This window comes from Atractosteus spatula, chromosome 2 (genome assembly GCF_055471065.1).
Source record: "Atractosteus spatula isolate fAtrSpa1 chromosome 2, fAtrSpa1.hap1, whole genome shotgun sequence".
Taxonomy (NCBI): domain Eukaryota; kingdom Metazoa; phylum Chordata; class Actinopteri; order Semionotiformes; family Lepisosteidae; genus Atractosteus; species Atractosteus spatula.
Window position 1 is genome coordinate 67,338,248 of NC_142707.1, and position 22,077 is coordinate 67,360,324.

General features: G+C 37.8%; 2 protein-coding genes across 3 annotated transcripts in view; one reads left to right on the forward strand and one right to left on the reverse strand.

The window, feature by feature from the left end:
• The first annotated feature begins 6,821 nt into the window (after window positions 1-6,821).
• Window positions 6,822-9,047, forward strand: nkx2.4b (NK2 homeobox 4b). The gene is made up of 2 exons (XM_088906086.1): window positions 6,822-7,191; window positions 7,678-9,047. The coding sequence occupies exons 1-2, from the start codon at window positions 6,822-6,824 to the stop codon at window positions 8,355-8,357; spliced, it is 1,050 nt and encodes a 349-aa protein (XP_088762212.1). The 3' UTR covers window positions 8,358-9,047.
• Window positions 9,048-12,677: 3,630 nt separating this feature from the next.
• Window positions 12,678-22,077, reverse strand: part of xrn2 (5'-3' exoribonuclease 2) — a 50,536-nt gene continuing 41,136 nt past the window's right edge. For both annotated transcript variants that reach the window (XM_088931819.1, XM_088931809.1), the window contains 3 exons: window positions 16,715-16,778; window positions 13,899-14,043; window positions 12,678-12,957 (listed from right to left, as the gene is read on the reverse strand). In XM_088931819.1, coding sequence (XP_088787945.1) covers window positions 12,898-12,957; window positions 13,899-14,043; window positions 16,715-16,778 — 269 coding nt within the window. In that variant the 3' untranslated portion in view covers window positions 12,678-12,897. The remainder of the gene's footprint in view (window positions 12,958-13,898; window positions 14,044-16,714; window positions 16,779-22,077) is intronic.

Here is a 22,077-nt window from a genome sequence, read left to right on the forward strand (position 1 = left end):
AGAGCGCATATACTGTAGGCAATAAGCATCCCACCTGTTGTGTGCGTAGTTCTTAACAGGTACCGTTCCGGACACCTGTGCTCTTTTTGAGACATCATAGTTAATAAAATCGTTTACTTATGTCTCAGAGTTTGCGTTTGTCCATTTAGATATATTAAGATGCTTGGTAAAGAAGTAGTAATAGTGATAAAGTGATAAAGTGCAATAACCAAACTTTCCTCTAAGGCTTTCTTGGCGGTTTTAGCGCTGTATTTAATATTCAACTGTACATTTAAGATTAATTTTAAAGACGGTTCTCAAACAGAAAGGATCAGGAGCTGCGTTTGCGTTTCTAAGCTATGAGCCTTCGTTACAAGAGACTTGTTCAATGTAAACTGTATATCCTTGTAAATTAGGAACAATGACACGCGGTGAAGTCTGGATGAAGCTTAACAGTTTCCTTTTGCACAGCTGCAAGTCTTCAGATGCAGGAGGCTGTATAAGGCAGGTGTCTTTGTCTAGCAAGGAGCGTTTAATAGTGAAAACAGCTGCGATTGAAAAAAAACTCAAAGTTGACGATTGAAAGAACGGAGCAGTACTTTAAACTGGAATGTTTCCAAAGAAAGTATCCGAGAAGTAAATTGGGCTAAATCCTATCAGTTACTCCAATTTTTAGCGGCTGTACTTTGTGTGAGCGAGTTTGTAAGTTGTGGTCTTCATCAAGAGGCCGCGATAGTGAGAATCAGTCGTTTGGATCATATTATTGTAGAAGTGCCGACCACCAGAGCCAAAACTAGCTAATTTGTTTCACTTACATCCCTGGCGTTCGTGTGTGGTTATAGTTCAGGACCCCAGCTCTTGTTCCAATCGCTGAAGCCCTTCACTGACCTCTCCAAATCTCTCACAGGTTATTCAATCAGCGTTGCCTGGATGGGTGAAGTGCCCCATTGACCAAGAATGTTGCGTCCACCAGTTATAAAACTATTTGTTATTATTTTGCAAAAACAAATAAAGGTAAAAAAAAATCGATTCGTATTGCCTTTGGAGATATGACCACACGCGGTAATTACAGCTCGCACAATAAAACTAATCTGTTAAAACGACTTATAATAATAGACGAATTTAATAAGAAATGTCAGTATTTCAACTTATTTCACGTCACCTAGAGTAAAAACAGCACTGTCTGAGACAATACTAGAGTCCATCACGGCCAAGGGCGGAATTTATTGTAATACTGGAACATTTACAAGTGACGGAAGAGATGTATACAATAATATACTGCAGATAATATTGTTTTGAATGTGCCTGAAGCTGTTGCTGGGGCTCTACTGAGTCCACCGGGATGTTGTTTACACATGAACATGATGAGTTTGTGCTGCTGCCGATTACCATTGCTGAAGTTTTAGGCAAAATGGATAATTAAGACATGATGGACTGCTCGCCTGACGCTTTATTCTGCTTTTAGACGTGGTTGCTGTGATTTTGAGCGACCTGGTAGCTTTACAATCCCATATTCCAAAGTTCTATTGCTTTTATATTCATGTCCGAATTTGCTACAGGCATGGAGAACCTAGACATTCTACTTCATCCTACTGTTGTCTTGTAAAACAAAAGAAACCTTAGATTGCCTCTCATGCTGACTCCGCTTGCCTATACGTGTAACTTTCCAAGAATACTGTATTGCGCTTTCTGAGTAAATAACACACAAACAAAAGTACATATTCCATAATGGGGTCAAATATATAGATGTACTTGACATACACCTATCAAGTTATATTATTTGTATCACATAATGTTTTAATAAAGTAGAATTGCAAATAGAGCTTTCTCTTATTTGTCCTATTTTGTTCCATTGTGAACCAACTTAGAACCAATTACTTCTAAACTAAAGAAATTTTAAATCAGTAATGTCGTACTTTTTTAGTGTATTAATGCTTGTAAGCTATTTTCCGGCCAAAATAGTTTTTTTTTTGCAATCTATTGCTTACTGATTTTTAGAGTTACCCATATATCGTATTACAAAAATATAGGAAACGCAACCACTCTATTTTTCTATATTATACTACACCTGTACTCCTTTGCAGATCCCCACGCTACTCTCCGTATGTTAATTGACTGGCGGTGTGGAATTTCAAGATTCCCAATTTTTCTTGAAAAAAGTTGGTCATTCCACAGTTCCTTTTAAACTCACAAAGTCTTTGCCGTCTTTGTACTTACATTATTCCAGCTTTGTATGTAAATACTTCCCATCCAAATCCATTTTAATTTCTTTTTAGGAACGAGTATATTTGGGGTATATGGATTGATTCGGATGATCTACTTCCGCGATATCGCCAATACAATGTTTTGCAGGAAAAAACAAATCGGTTTTATGAACACTTAGAAAAGTAAGACACCGCAGCTTAAATAACTGTTTAAATAGAGCCCATACCTACTGTCAAATGATTCCTCTGCAATGGTTAGACTTCCAGCAGGTTACTTTCGAGAAGTAACCCCTTGACAGGCAACACATTGCGATCTTCGTACGTTAATTATATAAGACTCTTTATCTCGACGCATTTTTTAAAGCGAATTTAGCATGGTTTAATAAGGGTTCAGTGCATCCAACCACACAGTCAAACAACGGTTCGCCTCACAAATGTTGGCCTACATAACATCCCCAGACCGCTGAGGCTTGTAAGGGAAAGTCATCGCTGGCTCTTAACCATGCCCCCTGACTTCATAGCCAACGAGGTTGGGAGGTTTAGCTGTTTTACATACAGCAGCAAATAGATAATTATAGAAATACGGTGATTGTATCTTTTAAAATGCTCTATGGACGTTATACAAAACCCAATAGTGGCAACAATGGCTTTGATGGGAGTTCTTCTGTAACACGAATTACTTTAAAACCAAGGTACTATACATTTTTTAAAAAGACAGTACACTTATATCCTGACCATTTATGTCTGGCAGGGATTGACCAAAGATTCTACACAAGACTCTGTTAGAACATGAAATTGATGGATTTCGATTGGGCATCCTGGATCTGGGCGTTAAAAACACGAGCACAAAATGATCAATAAGTTTAGTCAGCTATTACAAATATACATTGTACAACTTCCGGTGACAATACACGTGTGCCTTGGATGAAGGTGTCCATTATTAGCTTCAGTCGATGTTTGTGATGCCTACTTTTTGTTTCAACTTCTCAAGTGCTGTAACCTAGCTTGCCTCTTTATTATGCTTCTAAAATACTGGCAACGTGAATCCACCCACTTTGTGTTAATAGATGTGATAGTAAGCGTTTCAATGTGATTGAAGGATGCAAGCAAGTGCGTAAATATTTATTGAATTAAACGGAATAAGAACAATGCGTTATCAAATGTAATTAGCACACAAGAACTGAGATGTTGTTTTCCTTATGATATTGTATTCTTTTATATAATGAAGTGTAAAAACGCCGAAGACCTTGTCCTAGCAATTGTGCAGCAATTAATGCAATATACTCACTTACCAGTTATTTAATGTTATCTTAATAAATACCTTTTTGCTGGAAGAATCACATGAATCATTAGACTAAAGAATATGAAGCAACCTTTTATGATATGTCATAGTTCTCAGACGGTAAATTATATACGTTCTTCATAACAATGTCGTTCTCGGCAAGAAAAGGGAGTTGGAGAAGGTCATGGCTTTTGGAAAAGGCTCAGATCGACATATTATGGTTATTGGTAGCTACACAATGTAGCGCATTTTCTGCTTTCGAAAGACGCCAGCTTTTGTCACACTGTAAACAAAACAATGGTATGAACAGATTCACGCAAGAAACTGAGAAGGAATATGTTACCACATAAGCTACTGCCATTTTTAAATTGCATTAACAGTGAAACTCAGAGGCCTACAGTACATCCGCATCGCTGTCACTCCCATTGATGTCAAGCTCTTCATGCTATGATTTCAGGTAAACATAAATGAACATGGGCTCAGGTAGTAGAGGTACAGGCCTGTAGCTGCATTAGTTAGGTGACAAGCACCTTGCTAAAGAGTACGCTTTCTTACCTACAGTGACATTTAAACCAAACGTTTTGCCCTCCATACCTGGACGGTGTTGAACGGGAGGGACTGTAATATTGTTTTCAAAGATTAGCCCGCCTCTTGTAAAAAAAAAACTCTTATCTACCTAGTGAGATACAGTAGACTGTGATATTTGATTTTCTAAATGTTTTCTGAAATATTTAATAATGTTTTTTTTGTTACTTTTTTGCTGCATGAAGTGATTACACCGACGAATTAATGGATTACACTGTGCTATAGTTCGCAGTGGAAACCAAACTTCTGGTTAATCTTAAAAGTTTCTTCTTTACCTCAAAGCGAGCTCTGAAAAATTCTAGTTACGCAAATCAAGAATCTAGTTTGTTCCTCGACCTTTTCTATCCTTCCCAGTGTTTGCATGATAAATAGAAGGATGGCTTTTACAGTAAGAGCTTTATTAGTTCATTAAAATCCATGCGTATTAGTTTACAAGAAAACGATTCACTAACATATCGTGTTTTTATTTTGCCATAAAGATAAATGTTGCTCAGAAAAACTACATTCAGACAATTATTTCAAAACAATCATGAAAGGAGATTGAAGTTGTATAATTTACCTAAAGCTCGAAAGTACACGTCACTTGTGTTCGCGTCGTGAACGGAGCTATTTTAAAATTATAGACTATAAATGCTATATATAAATGCTTCGGAACCGGTGGTACTATTGTAAATGCACCATTTAGAAAGCAAAATTTACGATGGTACGGTTTTATTTTATATGTATTGTATTGATACGATTATATAGGAATATAGGAATTATATATTCCTGAAAAATTTCATGAATTTCATGAATTTTTCAGACTAACGTTCTTAAACAGTATCAATGCTATCCTGTATACTACTTCCAAAGCCTACTTTTTAACTTCATTTTTTGTTGGTTCATGTAAAATCCATCAAAAAGACATTTGTAAACTGTCATACGATATAATAATATTCATCCTAGCTACCGCGCTAAAATGCTTTTCCCTTAAATCTTGTCCTGAACAAATATAAACTCCGTAATACTGCATTTCTTCATCCCTTTTGTTGTCAGTGCTATATATTTAAAAGCTAATTTTATGTTGTTTTTGTAAAATGTTAGTCTAAGCGGTGATATATTTAGAGACCCTGGTTTCAAATTTGGTCGTGGAGCAAAACGACGCTGTATTTTTGTTGTTTGTAATTAGTTCTTATACAATTCACAAGATAAACATAACGAAAGCGAAATTTAATAACTCGTCGAGAACCTCCTGGATTTAAGAGATTATTCTGTGTCAAGAGGCATGTAAGATTTTACTTATGATCTTACTCTAATAAGTATAGCAAAAACCCGAGCGATCCAAACTGAACTGTGCAATCATAACCAAACTGTCGCCATTGAGTTACAGAAAGCTTAACGTGTGAAGTATTTAGCAGCCATTAACAATTAAATATTATGAAAACCCCACAGGTGTATATATTATGCGAAACAAGAAATCTCCCTAACATTGTAAAATAGTCACTTATTCTTATTTATAAATTAATTTCATTCACCAAAACGGAATAAAAACATGCTATTAAGAAATCAAACGTCTATAAATGTTCAGCATAGACATACTCCTTGAGATGACTATTCCTGTCAATACGAGAAGACTGTCAAGAGAAAACATATCCCAAATGATGCATTGCTGAAGACGGATGTCATTGAAAAGCGCCTCTGTAAATAAGTTATTAAACGACCGATTACTTCACTATCCCCCTTGTAATTTACCTTTTTAGATCTTGAGAATCAGATACATATTCCGGTAACTTTCGCATGTCATACTGTTAATGTTTCTGTGAGGCTAATGTTCGTGAATTTTCAGACACGTTCACCCGCACACGTCGTCCTTGAAATACCAGTTGGTACAATTGATAAATAGCACCTTTCTGTTCAGGTCAAAAAGATCCTCTTGATCATTTCATAATATTCTACGTCTTGTAACACTATAATGTTTTGTAGCAGCCATTCACCTGTTCCAGTCTTGAGCATTTATATGTTTATGCTTTGCTGTAAATATGTTAAAATCCCTGAAAAGTATAGACAACATACTTACAAGTTAGGATCTCTATCCTTATTTCTCTCTCCTCTCTGGATTTGATACCTTGAGCTAATTTGGAAGTGCCCCCCTCTGTTGGAACAAAATGATGCTTAAGACGCATAAATTAGGTTGTTATACAATGGAAGAGAACCTTCATTGTACCTCTTTGACTACGCTCTGTGGCGCTTATGCCTGGTCAAAGTGCTCTCTAAGTTTATAGAAAGTATGGCATTCACCATTTAAAACAGGGCAATAGTCCCGCTGACCCCCCAAAAAAACTGCTCAACAGCCTCGTAATGTAAGTCTCAAGGAATAAGAGGTTATGTCCAATATCAAACAGAATTCCAGCGTTAAATCTTTTTAATTGATGGTGAATAAGATTGAAGGCTACCTTTAAACGGGGGAATCCGGTTAATCAAATATTTTTGTTGGCATCGTGCTTATCTTAATATGAAACTAACTACATTTTCCTCAATTATCTTGGTAAGATGTCAATGACTATTGTTTGCTCGTTTAGGACGGTTGCTCCGCCCCCCGTGTTTGTCGTAAACCTGGCGCCTGGCTACAATAAACCCGAGATAAGAGCGCCCAGGGCTCGCCTCCTTCTCCAAGGCGATCAATCGGATCTCAGGCGGACTACAAGCACTCTCTTACGTAGACATTCACAAGGAGAGAGCTAACACAACAACACGGCTGATCCCGCTCAACAAATTTACCTGGTTGCTGAACCATGTCGTTGAGCCCAAAGCACACAACGCCTTTTTCAGTGACAGATATTTTGAGTCCTATCGAGGAGACCTACAAGAAGTTTAGTGGCATGGATAGCACAGGAAACCTCACTTCTCCTTTGGGAACTTACCGCCAGCCTCAGGTTTCCCAGCCTGGCATGCAGCAGCACTCCATGGGCCACAACGCCACTGTCGCGACAACCTACCACATGCCCCACAGTGTGTCCCAGTTCTCTCACGGTGCCATGGGAGGCTACTGCAATGGGGGCATTGGCAACATGGGGGACCTCCCTTCGTACCAAGAGACCATGAGAAATAGCGCAGCGGCAACTGGATGGTACGGAGCAAACCCCGACCCCAGATACTCAACAAGTAAGTTTCCAACTATCATTCCACAATCGCGCTGTATTTTAAACCGTACAATAATAATAATTAATATGTAATAATAATAAAATAATAATAATAATAAATGTCGTATAGATAAGACTTTATAATAATAACGAATTAAATGTAGTATAGATAAGACTATACGAGGTGAAAATGCCTTTTTTATCAATTACTTCCATCTCTTATTTCTATAGATTGGCTATAGAATTCTGTTCTAACTTATTTTCTATAGATTGGTTAAAATAAGTCCTGCTGACCGGGTGTGTTACGTTGTTGCCAATTTCTGTATTCACTGACCCTTTTTTTTTGCCTGCGATTTGTAATATTATAAAGTGACACCACACGGGCAAGAAAGTAATTTTTTAACCAGCCTTAGAGAGACGGTGTTGAGCGTAAGAGGAGAGTTACGTTCATTTGCTGGGCAAGGTGATCTGGAGGCGCTATTAATTGAGTTCATATATTTTTTTTAAGTTTCTAGATTCATGGGACCTTCCACAGGTATGAATATGACCGGAATGGGGACCTTAACTGGCATGGCGGACGCCGCCAAGTCAATGGCACCTTTACACGCGGCTCCTAGGAGAAAGAGACGGGTTCTTTTCTCACAAGCTCAGGTCTACGAGCTTGAAAGACGATTCAAGCAACAGAAATACCTCTCGGCGCCCGAAAGGGAGCACCTGGCGAGCATGATTCACCTCACCCCGACCCAGGTCAAAATCTGGTTTCAGAACCACCGCTACAAGATGAAGAGGCAGGCCAAGGACAAAGCGTCGCAGCAGCTGCAGCAGGAGGGTAACTTGTGCCAGCAGCAGCAGTCGCCGCGGCGAGTGGCGGTGCCCGTGCTGGTGAAGGACGGCAAACCTTGTCAGAATGGGTCCAGCACACCGACACCAAGCCAGCAGCAGGTCCAGCAGCAGCAGCAGCAGCAGAACGGCTCCGGGGGTGTCCTCCCAGTTTCCAGCAACTCACTCAGTCAACACCAGAGCCAACAGGTGAACCCCTTAGCCCAGGCCCAAGACCTAGAGGAAATGTCACCAAGCCCTCCATCTCTACACAGCCAAATCAGTAACATGGCTCAGATAGACACGTCTACTGTAGATTACACCAGTAACATGGTCAACTCAAACCTGCTTTATGGCAGAACATGGTAGGACAGACCCTTGTTCGATTTTATTTTATTTTTATTTTTTACGCTGGAGATGCACACGAGGCCAAGAGCAAAAACAAAACATGTATCATGTTTGTATTTCCTGCTGTGAAGACCATAGCCTTCCAACGACGAGAAGGACTATATATATTTAAGAAGACCGCCTATTTGGGGGTCATCATTTCCTGACTTTTACTGCGCGACACTTTTTGAACACTAACGAAAGGGTTGCCGGTGAAACTATGTGTGTTGTTGATTTTTTTTTTTTTGGGGGGGGGGGACTTCCTAATGATGTTAATGTAGTAAACGCTGTTACCAGGAATGTGAATGCTGCTCTACATTTGGTGCCCAAACGAGTTGGGGAATGGTACGAGCAAAAGAGAAACGGGAGGGGGGGGGGTAAACAGTTCAGGTATTAACCTTTCTAAAGGTTACTGTAAAACCACAATATTTACAGTATTCTACCCGATATTTTATGACATAAAAATATTGTAAAAATTTAGAACTTTAGAATTAACAGAAGTAGAAACTGTATATTTGGCTAACACCGAAGAATGAGATTACTGTATTATACTGTTTTAAAGGAAAAATACTTTTTTTTTTCCTTTTTGTAATTTAAAAAAAAAACGAAGACTCGTGATGGCTGCTGTATATATGTTTCAAACCCATTGAACGTTAACAATAAATCACTTGAAGTGCAAGCTATTTCTGAGGAATTAATTTTATAAGGATCTAGATGGAGTGCATTTTCATTATAACCTGATTGAAAACAAATTGAGTTGCAACGTAAGGTCGATGGGGTGTATCCAACATTATCCACGCGCGAAAACAGCGGCAACGGAACGAGTACGTAGCCTTTATCTAAACAATGCCTTACACTTAGGTTTCTGCTGATAAATGGGATCGAAAATTATTTTAAACAAAGAAATCCCATTCAATTTAAGTAACAAAAGAAAGGGGGGAACCTTGGATTAATTTTTCTCAAGATGGTTATCTTCTCGTTGGCCTCTTCGTAGCCATCTTTGCGCGTATTGAGCCGTAACTGCAGAATTAAAACTTAATTTTGTTTTGAAATGTAAATATCTAATAGCAATATTTCAGTATTAAAATGAGACTTTTTCAGAGACTGACAGAAAACTGTAACAGTTTTCTATTTTTAATCAAATGAAACCCAGTTACCTCACGGATTATTCTAATGGTTTAGTGGACTGATGTGATTCATATATGTTTGTGTAAATGTATATATTGTAAGAAACAGATATGCCACGAAATGCCGGAATTGCTGGTAATTAGGATAAATTATGTAGTTAACCCTTTTAAGCGACTGTTGGACATTTTTATTGAAATACTGTACTGTATTGATGTTGCGAATTTAATATAGCTCGCGCATTAGCGACATGATGGACATAACTGTTACCTCGCCACGTAAAAACCGTTACAAAACCGAAGGTAAACATAGCAAAAGAGACACAGCTGAACCTGAAACTAATCAATCGATACCATCTTACCCTTTTAAATAAATGTGTAAGTTCACAGTGCTATTAATTAAGGAACCCTCACGGTAAAATGAACGCAATGCGTTTAATATGAAGAAATCACTGGATGGCCGTCTTTACACTAAAAGATTCCTTAAATCTGAAATTATTCGATGTTTTTTAAAAGAAACGGATTATTATTATAGATTCTACGTTTATGAAATTCCAAGAAGTTTTAGATAAATTACTTAAATAAGAAGAATATTAGTAAAACTTTACGCCAACATACAAGACTATAGGCAACATTGCAGTGCAATATTTACTAATGGCACCGAGACTACTGCATACGATTTATATTATGTAACAAAATAAAAAAAACATCTTTCTAAAAAGCTAAAATAGTATATGATCAATTGTGACGAAGGACTATACACATGGAAATCATTTTAAAGCTTATTTCTCGTTTAATCAAAAACGTTTTACTAGTACTTTTTTGCTTGTACTTACTGTACATGCAGACCACTTGTGAGCGAGATATCACATCATACACGCAATACACAAAATACAAAATACACATTACACGAAACGCACGCAAAAAACTACCGTTTCACTATTTCGTCCATTTACGGAATTCACCTGCAAACAGAGCAGAGGGGAACAATAAAGACCCTTTATTTCCTTATTTATGTTAAATTGGATGCATTTCTGGTTAAAAAAGTCAACAGAGCAGAAAAGTCTCATAGCGGATGTAATAGCGTATTTCCGTTATTTTCCACTTCGTTTCAATACTCGATAAAGGCCTTCCAAACCCTTGATTAGGTTAATTTTCAGTAGCATATTTTGTGTAAATTCTGAGCTCCACGTGTGTGTAGATTATTGATAATGTGAAAAACTCCAGGGCAATACTAAAACACCTCTAGGTAATGAGACTGTTGTTTTAATGACTAATTTGAAATGTAACTTCTGTGATTCCGTTACTGATAATAAATGCCTCTAAAGTCCATGTCGAGAGCAGGTTTTCAATGAGTTAATATTGGCATTTCTGAAATTCCCACTTGCCCCTTCACAAGTAAGCCAATTGGAAACCTATCTTGTTTGTGTTTATTTTAAGGTAATAGTGAATAACGTAAACTACTTGAAAAGAATGAATTAATCAAATGTCTGATAACCAAAGCCGTGAAGTGGATTTAAATGTCGACTCTTCTCGCTTACATAGAGCGTATATGATGCACTAGAAAACATACTCTCCGAATCAAGAACTATAAAAGAAAAAAATACGTAGGCACAGGTGAAGTAAACATTTAAAAAACGACGTGACTAAAAGCCGCCAAGTTTTACTTTCCCCCCCTATCAGCACACCAACAATCGTCACATCGGTGAGAGCGAATAGATTCATGTAAATGCGAATTTCATTACTTTTCAAATATTACTAAAATTAGCAGTCGCTATTAATTTTCTACCACTACCATAAAACGAGATCCAGGTATAAAAATAAAAAAATCGAATTTCTCAGCTGTTCAATTTCACGAATTGACGGTGGAGACGCAGTGGAAATTGTTTTATTGGAAACGAGGTTAAAGCTTTCTTACGCCACACAAAGCGATGGTACAGACAGAACTCAAGTTTATTTACTTAACACAAGCCCATAGCCAAATCCGTGCTTGTTACCGACAGACATGCATCCTCTTTACCACACAAAGAAAAAAGTCTGATACGTGAACCGCCAAGGGATTTCTATAGCTGGACGTTAAAAGAATTACAGATTTTCACTAAGGTACCGAAAGAGGGAGATTTCGTCGCTTATAAATGAAGATTCGAATATCAAAACATTTACTATTTCGCAAAATCGACTCGAACACATTACATGTGCATGTAAATAAAAAAAAAGAGTTAAATAAAGATTCAGGATAAAAATATGAACGACAACAGCGTCGAAAAGGCCCGCAACGGCTAGTTGTTTACTTTCTATACTCCGGCATTTCGTATGAAACGGGCAACGTTCCCATTATAAACTTACAATGTTCATTTTAGCCGAAAAACCTAAAACGATAGGAGACTTCAATGCCGCACACGCTCCCACACAAGTCGTTAAGTCAAAAAGGGCCATTCTAATAAAACGCTTCTTGAACAAAACAAAAAGTGTACACTGTAAAACTGCAGAGCCTACATAAACCGTCGTTAGTTTTTTTTTTTCCTGGGTTAGTCCAGGTTGACCGAGTTAAAGACAGGCGACAGAAAAATCAGTTTCTCCGTCTCAGGCGGAGATGGTGCATTACAGGTAAGAGTTTTACAGGTGCTGGGAACTTGAATCTATTTGTGCAAAAGAATGTTAAGATGTTGAACACCAAACAAACCCGTAAAGGTGGGCCTTGTTGACCAACAGTTTTATCACAGACAACCACGTTGTATGAAAAGGTCAATGCTGTCTGATCAGCCTCCTGCCACAAGGCACATGTGATGTAATACCTGATGCCAGTATTAGTTAGGTCCCACAAGCAAGTGACATTGACATCGAAAGCAACGTTTTATTGTACGTGGAAGAAAACGGTTATTAGAGTGTTAACGGGTAGTTAAAAAAATGTAATAAAACCAAGTGGATTGAAGTTCGGTTCCACCGCTTGTTTTTCCAAAGGTACTTCAAGGCTTCTGTAAGAGTTGACTTTCTACCTTCCTTCTCAGACAAAACCCCAAGTTTAGAAGGAAGATGGAAACAGTACTTTGCTGTCTAGTGCTACAGCCTTACCCAGGATGAGACTGAACAACTTAAGAAAACCCGCAGGATAGCAGACTTGATTACCTCTCTGCGTCCATATACTGCATCTCCCCCCCCAATAAGGACACACCACTCATTTGTTTCCCACATTCGGTTTGTATTTAAACAGAGTTGTACAAGCAAGTGTTTCATTAAAAATCAGTTCTTAAGAACATCTAGTAAAATCATATTTAAAAAACGAAGTTACTCATTACAGCTTAACAACTAAACAGAACCAAAAGACTATTAAAAAAAACAACTCTGATGCTCACAATCTTCAGCTCCTTCTCTCAGGCCACATTCCTCTCTTCCCCCCTTTACCAGTTGTATCTTCCTGCAGGGGGTTGCGAAGGATAATTTCTCCCAGAATTATATCCCTAAAACAGATCAGGTAAATGGGAAACCATGAGGTCAGTACAATTACATCACACAAGTCTGTTAGCAGGCAGTGCTATTTTTACAACCATTGACTGTAATGATGACAAGCATTTACTGCTCGGCTCTACAATTTAGATGCAGAGCAGACAATTTAAACGTGGTATTAAAAATTTGACCCCTCTTTAAGGCAATTTATTAGGAGGGGGGACCTTAAATTCACAACTGCTGTCATGCAAACTTTTAATTCTTCACGTTCCACTGGAAAACACAGTAGTTAAAATTTAGCTGCTGCTTCTCTGGGAGCAGTTTTCCATGACATGGCATCTTGGTCTTAAAGGCCGATTCACTCCTTCAGCCCCTGTTTAAAAGGGGAAAATGGCTGAGACAGCCATGTGAAACTGCAGTGTTGGCACCTAAAAATGACTTTCAGATTATTTCTTTAAATGCCAACACTTTATACAGTATTACATACGATTCCCTGCTGGATATGCAATGCCCTCACCGAACAGCGGTGGTGTATGTATTAAGATTTTAAAGCTCTTTTCACCATCTGCCCGCCTTCTACCCATAAAAACTGAACTAAATACCTCCCCTGCCCAACAATGCCTACAATTAAAAACGTTTTCAATCCACATTGCCCTCACTGAGAAATGCTTCAATTATACATACAATTGGTCTGAACTGTATGAAGTTCTAAATCAGGCCCAAATGGATGGAAAAAAATGGCACCATAGGTTAAGATATATTTTTTTCCCTGCCGTTAAAAAGATCTTTTATTTAGACTGAAAGGTATCAATTACGGGACAAAACTCTCCCGAATATAACTGCTAAGACACTTAAAAAATGCTGCCAGACTGTCACAGAAAGCAGTGAAAACATCTTGGGGCTCATCAGCCCAGAGGTGAGCCGTTTTTGGAAGAGGAAGCCAAGGCCGGGCTACCTGTCGTCCCCGGTTGTCCCTGCGGTCCTGGTGCGGCTGGTACCCGCTCGGGCCCCCGCGTCCCCTGTACTGATTCTGCTGGAAGGCAGCACCTGCAGACGGCATCCCCTGGCTCCAGCCCCGCGAGGCGTCGTTACCGTACTGCCTACATGCGAAGGAGAACATTAACATTCAGCTCCAGACGGATTGCGAGGAAGAAGTCAAACCCGCTCCTCGGTTTTAGTCTCCCGGCAGGACGTTCGCGCATAGACTGCAGTGTGTCAACCTGCATTTCTTTTCTTTTTTTTCCCTCCAATTCTTCCCCATTCGGCAACGAGCGAGAGCACATGCAAATAGTCTGCAGTCAGCAAGAACGAAAATATTAATTGTATTGAAAGACAGAAATGGTTCTTCATTCAGCACGACCCCAAACAGAATTAAAACCGGTATGAGAGAATTAAGCTTTATTTTCAATACTGTCCAGACAATTTCTTGGACTCCATTCTTTTCAGTTAATTGCAGGTTACAAATGAATTCTTACTGCTGAGTATTTTGAATCTAGGCTAGGGGCCTTGCCTGTATTTTCCCATCCATTATTCTACTTAATATGTCAGAAGGTCTGATCGGGGAGAAACCTTTTCAAGTTCTATTGATGCGGTTCTCAATTGACCACGGTGACCTAGCAACATAAGCGCTAATTGGCATAGACTGACTGACATTTGGTGTACAGTTTATATGGGAACACAAATCCTACAATTAAAAAATAGTTTTCAATCCACATTGCCCTCACTGAGAAATGCTTCAATTAACATAAAATTTAACAGAAAAAGACCTAAATAGATGAAAAAATGGCAACATAGGTTAAGATTCCTTTTTTGCTGCCTTTAAAAAGATCTTTAATATAAGGTTTAAAGGTATAAATTATTGCACAATATTGAATATTACACACAAAGCTAATTATCAAGAGTACAAGACTACAATTAAAGAACAAAAACATAAAAATGTAGAAAACTAGCATTTTAGATATATATTCGCATTTAGTATTTATATTAGCAGAATTTTAGGGACTATAAAACAACATATTCAGGTGTCCACCAACTCAATATATTTTAATAGCGATAGTCTGTAACTTCAAAGTAGTTATTTATTCTTTAGGGAAAATATCCCTAAACATCTGTACAGAAAGGTAAAAGAACACTGGTTACCTATTTTTGTAAGGAATATCTTCCTAGAATTAGTCAATAGAAACTTCTATGCTGCTCTCTCTGCCAACATTTTCTTGCAAAGTACGAATACAGATTGTAATGGGATGAATACTATGCTTTCATTGTCACTAAACTGTCTCCCAGGGTCAAACCTAGGCCGATCCTTGATAAAGATATGCTCATTCTTAATAGGCAAGTACCCAAGATTTTAAAAAGGTGCTACGTGCTTTCTTTTCCTTTTTTTGTGAAATTCTAGCCAAAGATCCTCCCTCAATCTCACTCCATGTATAATGATTAAAAGACAAGCACCGCTTTTCAAAGCATGGTAAAAGGATACTTTGGATTGGGAAGTGCTGTGAAAGATTTTAATTAGTATAATGTCTTGAAATTCTGACAATATGAGTAGAAGAAAAAAAATTAACATTAAGATTTAAAATTAAATATTTAGCTTTCTAAAATGAATTGTTGTAACATTTATGAGGTTCTAGAAAACCATCAAAAGTCAGGATCAAAGCAGATTCTGCCTTAGGAACCAAAAAGATTTCTAATTCTAGTCATTTCAAACTGGAAAAAACCTGCAAATAATCATTCTCCAACAGAATGAAAAACATTTCGAGGAGGTCATAGGACTCTGAAAGCAATTCTCATTCTAATAGATTCCCATGAAATTAAATAAATGAAACCACACTCTGTCTTTGCGTTTGGTTTGAAGATAACGGACGCCAGCAATAACACACTTTCTAAGGCTTAAAATGTGTAATTCTGCTTCTCACCATGAATAACATTTTAATAATATGTGGTATAATAAAACCAAAGCAACCTTATAAAGTCGATTTCTTTTATATGAATACAACAAAAAGGGGGGAAAAATGTGCCATCCCTTATTATGAACACATGTCACATTCTTTGCAATGCCCGCCAGGATAGAGCTGTGGATTCTGTAATCCTCCTGCAAGTTCCTAATGCATTTAATTCAGTGCAGCCATAAGTAGTTAAAGAAACTGTTTTCAGTTGCCACTAATAACTACTGACCTAAAGTGACACTGGCCCACAATAGGCTTGTCAGGCCTGAAAAGTTGTACCAAAGAAGCTGATTAGTACTTCAAGAGGTTTGAAGCAAGAATCAATGGCTAGTCTGTACTAATGCTGTGGTTGCAACGCAGAAGTGATAATAGCAGAACACCATTAGTTATGCCTCATTAAGTTCTGCGAACCTCCTTAAGAGAAATTTGTTTAGCCTGTCCAAAATCTAATACAGATTTAAGCCCTCTGTGTTCAATTTTATAGTTACTCAACAGCTTCAATAAAGGCAAGGCCAAAAAAGTAGAAAAGCGCCACTAAAGAAAACATTATTCAGAAACAGAAAGATTAAGCATAAATTCAGAACCTTAGCATTTCTCACCTTGCTCTTGACAGCAGTAAAACATGATTCCCAAAATATTCTCTAGTATTGTGGGAACTGGAGCTGGCTTCTCTTAATCTCAAGTATTTATAGTTCTTAAATCAATGTATTTTCAGTGAAATCCTTACCAGGCAAAACCTGAGAAGGCATTAGCAAAGGAGGGGAGAACACAAGCACTTCAGCGAGCTCACGTTTGTATAGATAAAGGGAAAGTGACCAAACCTTCCTACCTGGGGTACTGCTGCTGGCTAAATCCATGTGGTGCACCAAGAAGAGAGCCCTGCTGCCTGGAATCTGTTAAATATATGAAACACTTAAATCAAACCATTCATGACAAACTGAAAAGTACAAATTGTTTCTTCAATGACTGGTCCACGAAGCGCATGAGTATTTTTCCATGAGTGTGAAAATGCCACCAAGCATTAAAAACAAATTTCCCATCCTAAAGAATAGATCAAAAAGCCAATGTATTTATGTTGACATTTTAATTATCTAAGCTAAACAATGCGGGGGAGCAATACAACACACAAACTGCTAGGATATAATGGTTAAAAGTGCAGGATATAAATTAACAGGATGTCAGAAAATTGTACAAAGAACTAATAAGTCCTCAGAACATTTTGTACAGTACTGGTCACTACAATCCAATAAGAGCAATTATAACCAAAACAATGAAGAGAGCAGGTACATTCCTGAGTTTAAAGGAATGCGCTACACAAACTGGCTAGAATGATTTTTTAAATCTTTAACGGAGAAAACTGTAAGCGTACCAGGTTCAAAATCCTCACAGGCACAGACAACACACTGGGCATCTTCAGTATTAACAGACACATGGACCAGAGGAAACTACGGGGAAGTGCACTTTAAATTGGGCACCGGAGGCACACTTTTGTTGAAGTAGGTGTTAGGTACCTGCTTCTCGATACCCTTATCTTGTTTGAGGAAACTGCTGAAAGGGGGCCCCAGATCTAATAGCTACTTGCAGCAAAGCTATATGGCTAAATAAAGAAAAAAAACAGTGCTTGATGGTGTTACAAGAACATCCTTTAAGTTCTCTACAAAAGTAGTTCAAACTCTCCTGACTGAAAACAGCTGTCTGGTCAGTTGTAGGGATTTACTAAGCAGGGCTACTAGAGTAAAATGTGGATAAATGATCTCTGAGCCAAAGCAGATATCACTTAAGTCACTTATAACCAAACCAAATATAAAATGAGATCACCAATGCAAGAGACACTAAACATCACTGAAGGAACATCTCACTTTACACATCTTATTACTTCAAATGAAGATCTGGCACTTTGTGTACGTTCTTTGGACAACAGGACCTTTTCACATTAATATAAAGAAGGGGATTTTAAATTAATCTCAATGGATTTTAAATTAATTAATGATTAGCTACTGTCTACCATCAACAGATGTTGCTAGCAGATAACACAATGAGAGAATATTCTGGGATGACATGCAATATTCCTCATAGGCGGTCCAATTAGGTAAAAAAACACCTATCAGCCAAAATGCATTTTAAGTGAAGTAAGCCTAATAAAATTAAATAAAATATTAGTTTACATCATTTCGCTTAATTTGCTATGAACTTAATTTGCGTCAACAGCTGCTAGCATACATAGTTATAGGATTTTAAAAGTGCAGTATTTGCAGTATATTGCAGGAAAAATATACATGTTCTCCAAGTTAAATGAAGTAAAAAAAAACTGCCTCAAGCTTATAGGGAAAGAAAAAAAAGTGCATTTGGATTTCCCAATGGCATTTAAAATTAATAACAGTGGCATGGTAAAATATTCCTTAAGTATTTTGCATTTTTTTTGTCCCAGGAAACCCTGTTACATCTCATACAGATAAGGCATTCAGATTGCCTGCCTCTACTGCCTCTATGGGCTCAACAAAGCTTCACTCTCTGAAGCGGCAAACAGACTTCCCAATTTGCTGTTGCCAAGGCAATGACCAGCTGCAAGTCTTTAGATGGTTTGTTTATATGGGCAGGTTTGGTGAGTGTTTCAACTGAGGGGGGAAAAAAAGTTGCAGACAATTCTAATCCTGAAAAAAAAAAGGTAAAGAGTGGGCGATGGACAATGTATTCAATTTCTATAATTACACAGGAACAGAACAGCCTGCTGTGCTGCATTAACTCAGCCATCCTCAGCTTAACGATAAAAATCTTACACGTCTCAACTTAAAAAAAAATAAAACACCAGGAAAATGCTATTGGTAATGTCATACGTATTCATACAAATTAAGGTAATATTGAAGAAAAACAAAGGATTTATCCTGAGTTGAAGGCAACAACTGCTGAATACTTACTGAGATACTGTTTATTTTTTAGTTGAGGCCAATATTCAAGCTCCCTTAAAAAGAAAAACTTTCCAAGGGTCTATAAAATGTTCCATTTTATATCCAGGATCTCTTCAAAAATGTCAATGTGTTTTTGTAGAAAGTACTTTTTAAAGACTTCATTTTAAAATTCAACACTACAGCTCAAGAAGTAATTCTAAAATATGGTAATACAATTTAACTGAAGGAAATCTATACCAACTACTATTTTTTCCCCAATTCCTGACAAGACGGATCAAGAGCTTGCCGAGACTGTCCTTGTTGTTCTTTGTCTAAAACATGTTTATTTCCAGACTTATTGGAAGACTCTTTCAGATGTGAAAAGAAGTAACTGCAGTTACTTCAGGCATTGTCACACTTGAGTTGCTAAATATATCTTTACTTCCTATTTGTACCACTCTACTCTTGGTGCACTGGCAAAAGAACAGGACTCATTTTTAGCAAATCAACATTTTGCAGGTTTTCCAGGTCTCTCTAAAGTACCAGCGACTGAAGAGCTGGGACAAGCTGTTAAATTGTACCAATCAAGCCAGTAATGAGCTGATTCAAGTGAAGAGCCCAGCTGGACTGAAACACTCTGCAGACACGCCAGCACTTTGCTTTAAGGAAACCCACGAAACCAGCGCGCCTGCTGCTCACGAGCTGGATTCGGGAAGCTCTGCGTTAGGCCCTGAATACGAGTCAAGCTGTGGAGAGGTTTCACATCATGGATAACCCAAATAGAAAATGGTACGGATGCAAACTAAAACAGGCATGGCAGAAAAAAGAACGCCCATTTTATTTACATCACTCCTCTAATTCTGCTCTCCTAACTGTTCCCCAAGCCCGTCTACACTCTATGGGTGACAGGGCCTTCTCCTGTTTTGCCCCCAAGCTCTGGAACTCTCTCCCCAAGGATATCAGAGAGTCACCTTCTCTAAACTCCTTCAAATCCAGACTCAAATCCTTCTTCTTTAGAAGAGCCTTTACTGAACTGGTTTTACTCTTTACCCCTCTGCTCCTACTGTATTTAGTACCACCATCTACTGTCTCCTCTGTGTATTCTCATCGTGTTTATCTTGTGGATTTTTTGTTTATTTTTAATTGTTGTTGTTGCCATTCTGTAAAGCGCTTTGAGAAGCCACCTTTAAAGGCGCTATATAAAATAAAGTTTATTATTTAAGAAATAGAGACAAATTGATATATGCACGAAAGTCTGCATTTTACAGCTTTGCCTACAGAGGAATATGGGCAGTATTGTGTAGGGTCGACAGAAAAAAACAGAGGTGGCAAGATGGAGACTTAGGATTCTATTGGAAATGTACAAACAAGACATGCTGAAAAATTACATTACTGTTTAACCCTCCTCCATGAAGCAGTGCTGTAGGGAAGTCTTGTGGGTGAACAGTTGGATTTTCAATATAGTATTTATTAACATGCAGCAAGACAAACCCTATTCTCACTGTCAGTAGGTTTTTAGAACAACCCCTTTGCATCAACCTGACTGAAATGCTAGAAGGTGCGCTTGACAGAAGACTGAGGAGAAAAAAAAGTGCAATAACATTTTGGGACACGATTAAGACTGAAAAGACAAGAGATGGGCTGATTGTTGTGCGATTGAAAGCTAAAGAAGATTATGTGCAGCTGAGACTACTCACAAGATGGGATATTTTGAAGAGAAATGCATTCAGTCTAATGTCAGTATAAAATCTGTTGCATTTTCCAAGAAGGTTAATAGGTTCAGCACAAAGTCCATGAAATTTTATTTTCTTAGCCGTACTGTGCTCTTTCAGTATTATGCAGGTACCAGGTGATACACAAAATAAATACTATAATGAAAGTAATGGCTTTACCCTTTGTAAGTAAACTGTTACATTAGGACTTAGTAACAGTAGAAAAACATGACACACTGAGCCTATGAAATACATTAATAAGACAAATATTGTTTTTCATTATTTTTGCTGACTAAAGATCACTAGTGTCATTACAACTGGATCCTCTTCATTTCTAGTATATATTTTTTAAATGCTCTGTGGCACTATTTCCAAATGAATTATAAATGGTATAAAATTCAGATAAAACAAGCGAATTAAGTGAAAGATTTAAGTATTAAAACCATTAACTGAAAATCCCAAGATGTAAGTCAGAGAGAAATACTTATTAGAAGAAAAATGCTGTTATTTTCTGTTGTTTAACAAAGACTACAGGTCTTACTACTGTTTGATCTCTATCTTCATCTTTAAAGCCTAAATTATAAAATGATGCTGAGTTTTTTAAAGCAATACCATAATTTAACTGTGCATCTATGCACTTTGAAGCCATTTATTTTACAAACTAGAAAATAGCAGAAAACACACTGCAATTTTAAAATTCCTCATACAGGAGCTCTCATGATCAGAAGTGTTACACATGTAACACATGGAACAAGAACATGAAAATCATCATGTGACAAATACCTCATGCACAGAATCTGAATCACATCATCCTGCTGTGCAAGATACCTTTTCAATATGAAAAACATCTTAGAAAACCGCCAACTTAAAAGAGACCCACATTTCAGTAAGACAGTAGGACTCCCTCAGCTTTGATACCAGCACATGCATAGACATTTGCTCGTACAGTAGTAAAACTTCCACTTGATACCCAATAAACCACAACCGATTGCTGTGACCTGAACAGAGAGGAGAAAAAAAAATCTAGAAAGTTTGGCTCTAAGTGGTTCAGCAAGCTTGACATTTAATAATCTCTTCAACCAACAACATCCATCCTCAGCTTGTTTGTCCCAGTGAGGGTCGTGGCTCAACCAACACTAGTGTAGTAGCAAATACAATATCCTCAACAAAGGGAAGTCCAAAAGTGAAAGGGGACCACCCACTACTTTCTAATTGTTATCCTTCAGCAACCTGTCTGTAATTCACTTAATCAACAGACATTATGCCCACAAGGGAACTACCATTAGATGGTGGGTATTCTTCTTAATAAACTAACAAACTGCAGTTAACAAAAATCTAAATCAATAGGTCTCTGGTCAACATCACACAATGGACAAAGTGAATTAGATAAAAATCCCTTGTTTCCTTGCCACCCTGATTATCTTTAATAAGCTTAAGTGTTTATTAGAGCTAATTAAAACAGCTGGTTGGAGATGCAATCCCATGAGAAGAGGAGAAAGCAAGCATTGATAGCTCCCCACAGGAGGTAGCGAGTCTGTGAAAGGAAAAGTTAACTTTGTTTAAACATTCTCTCCAACGCCACACATCCAATCCAG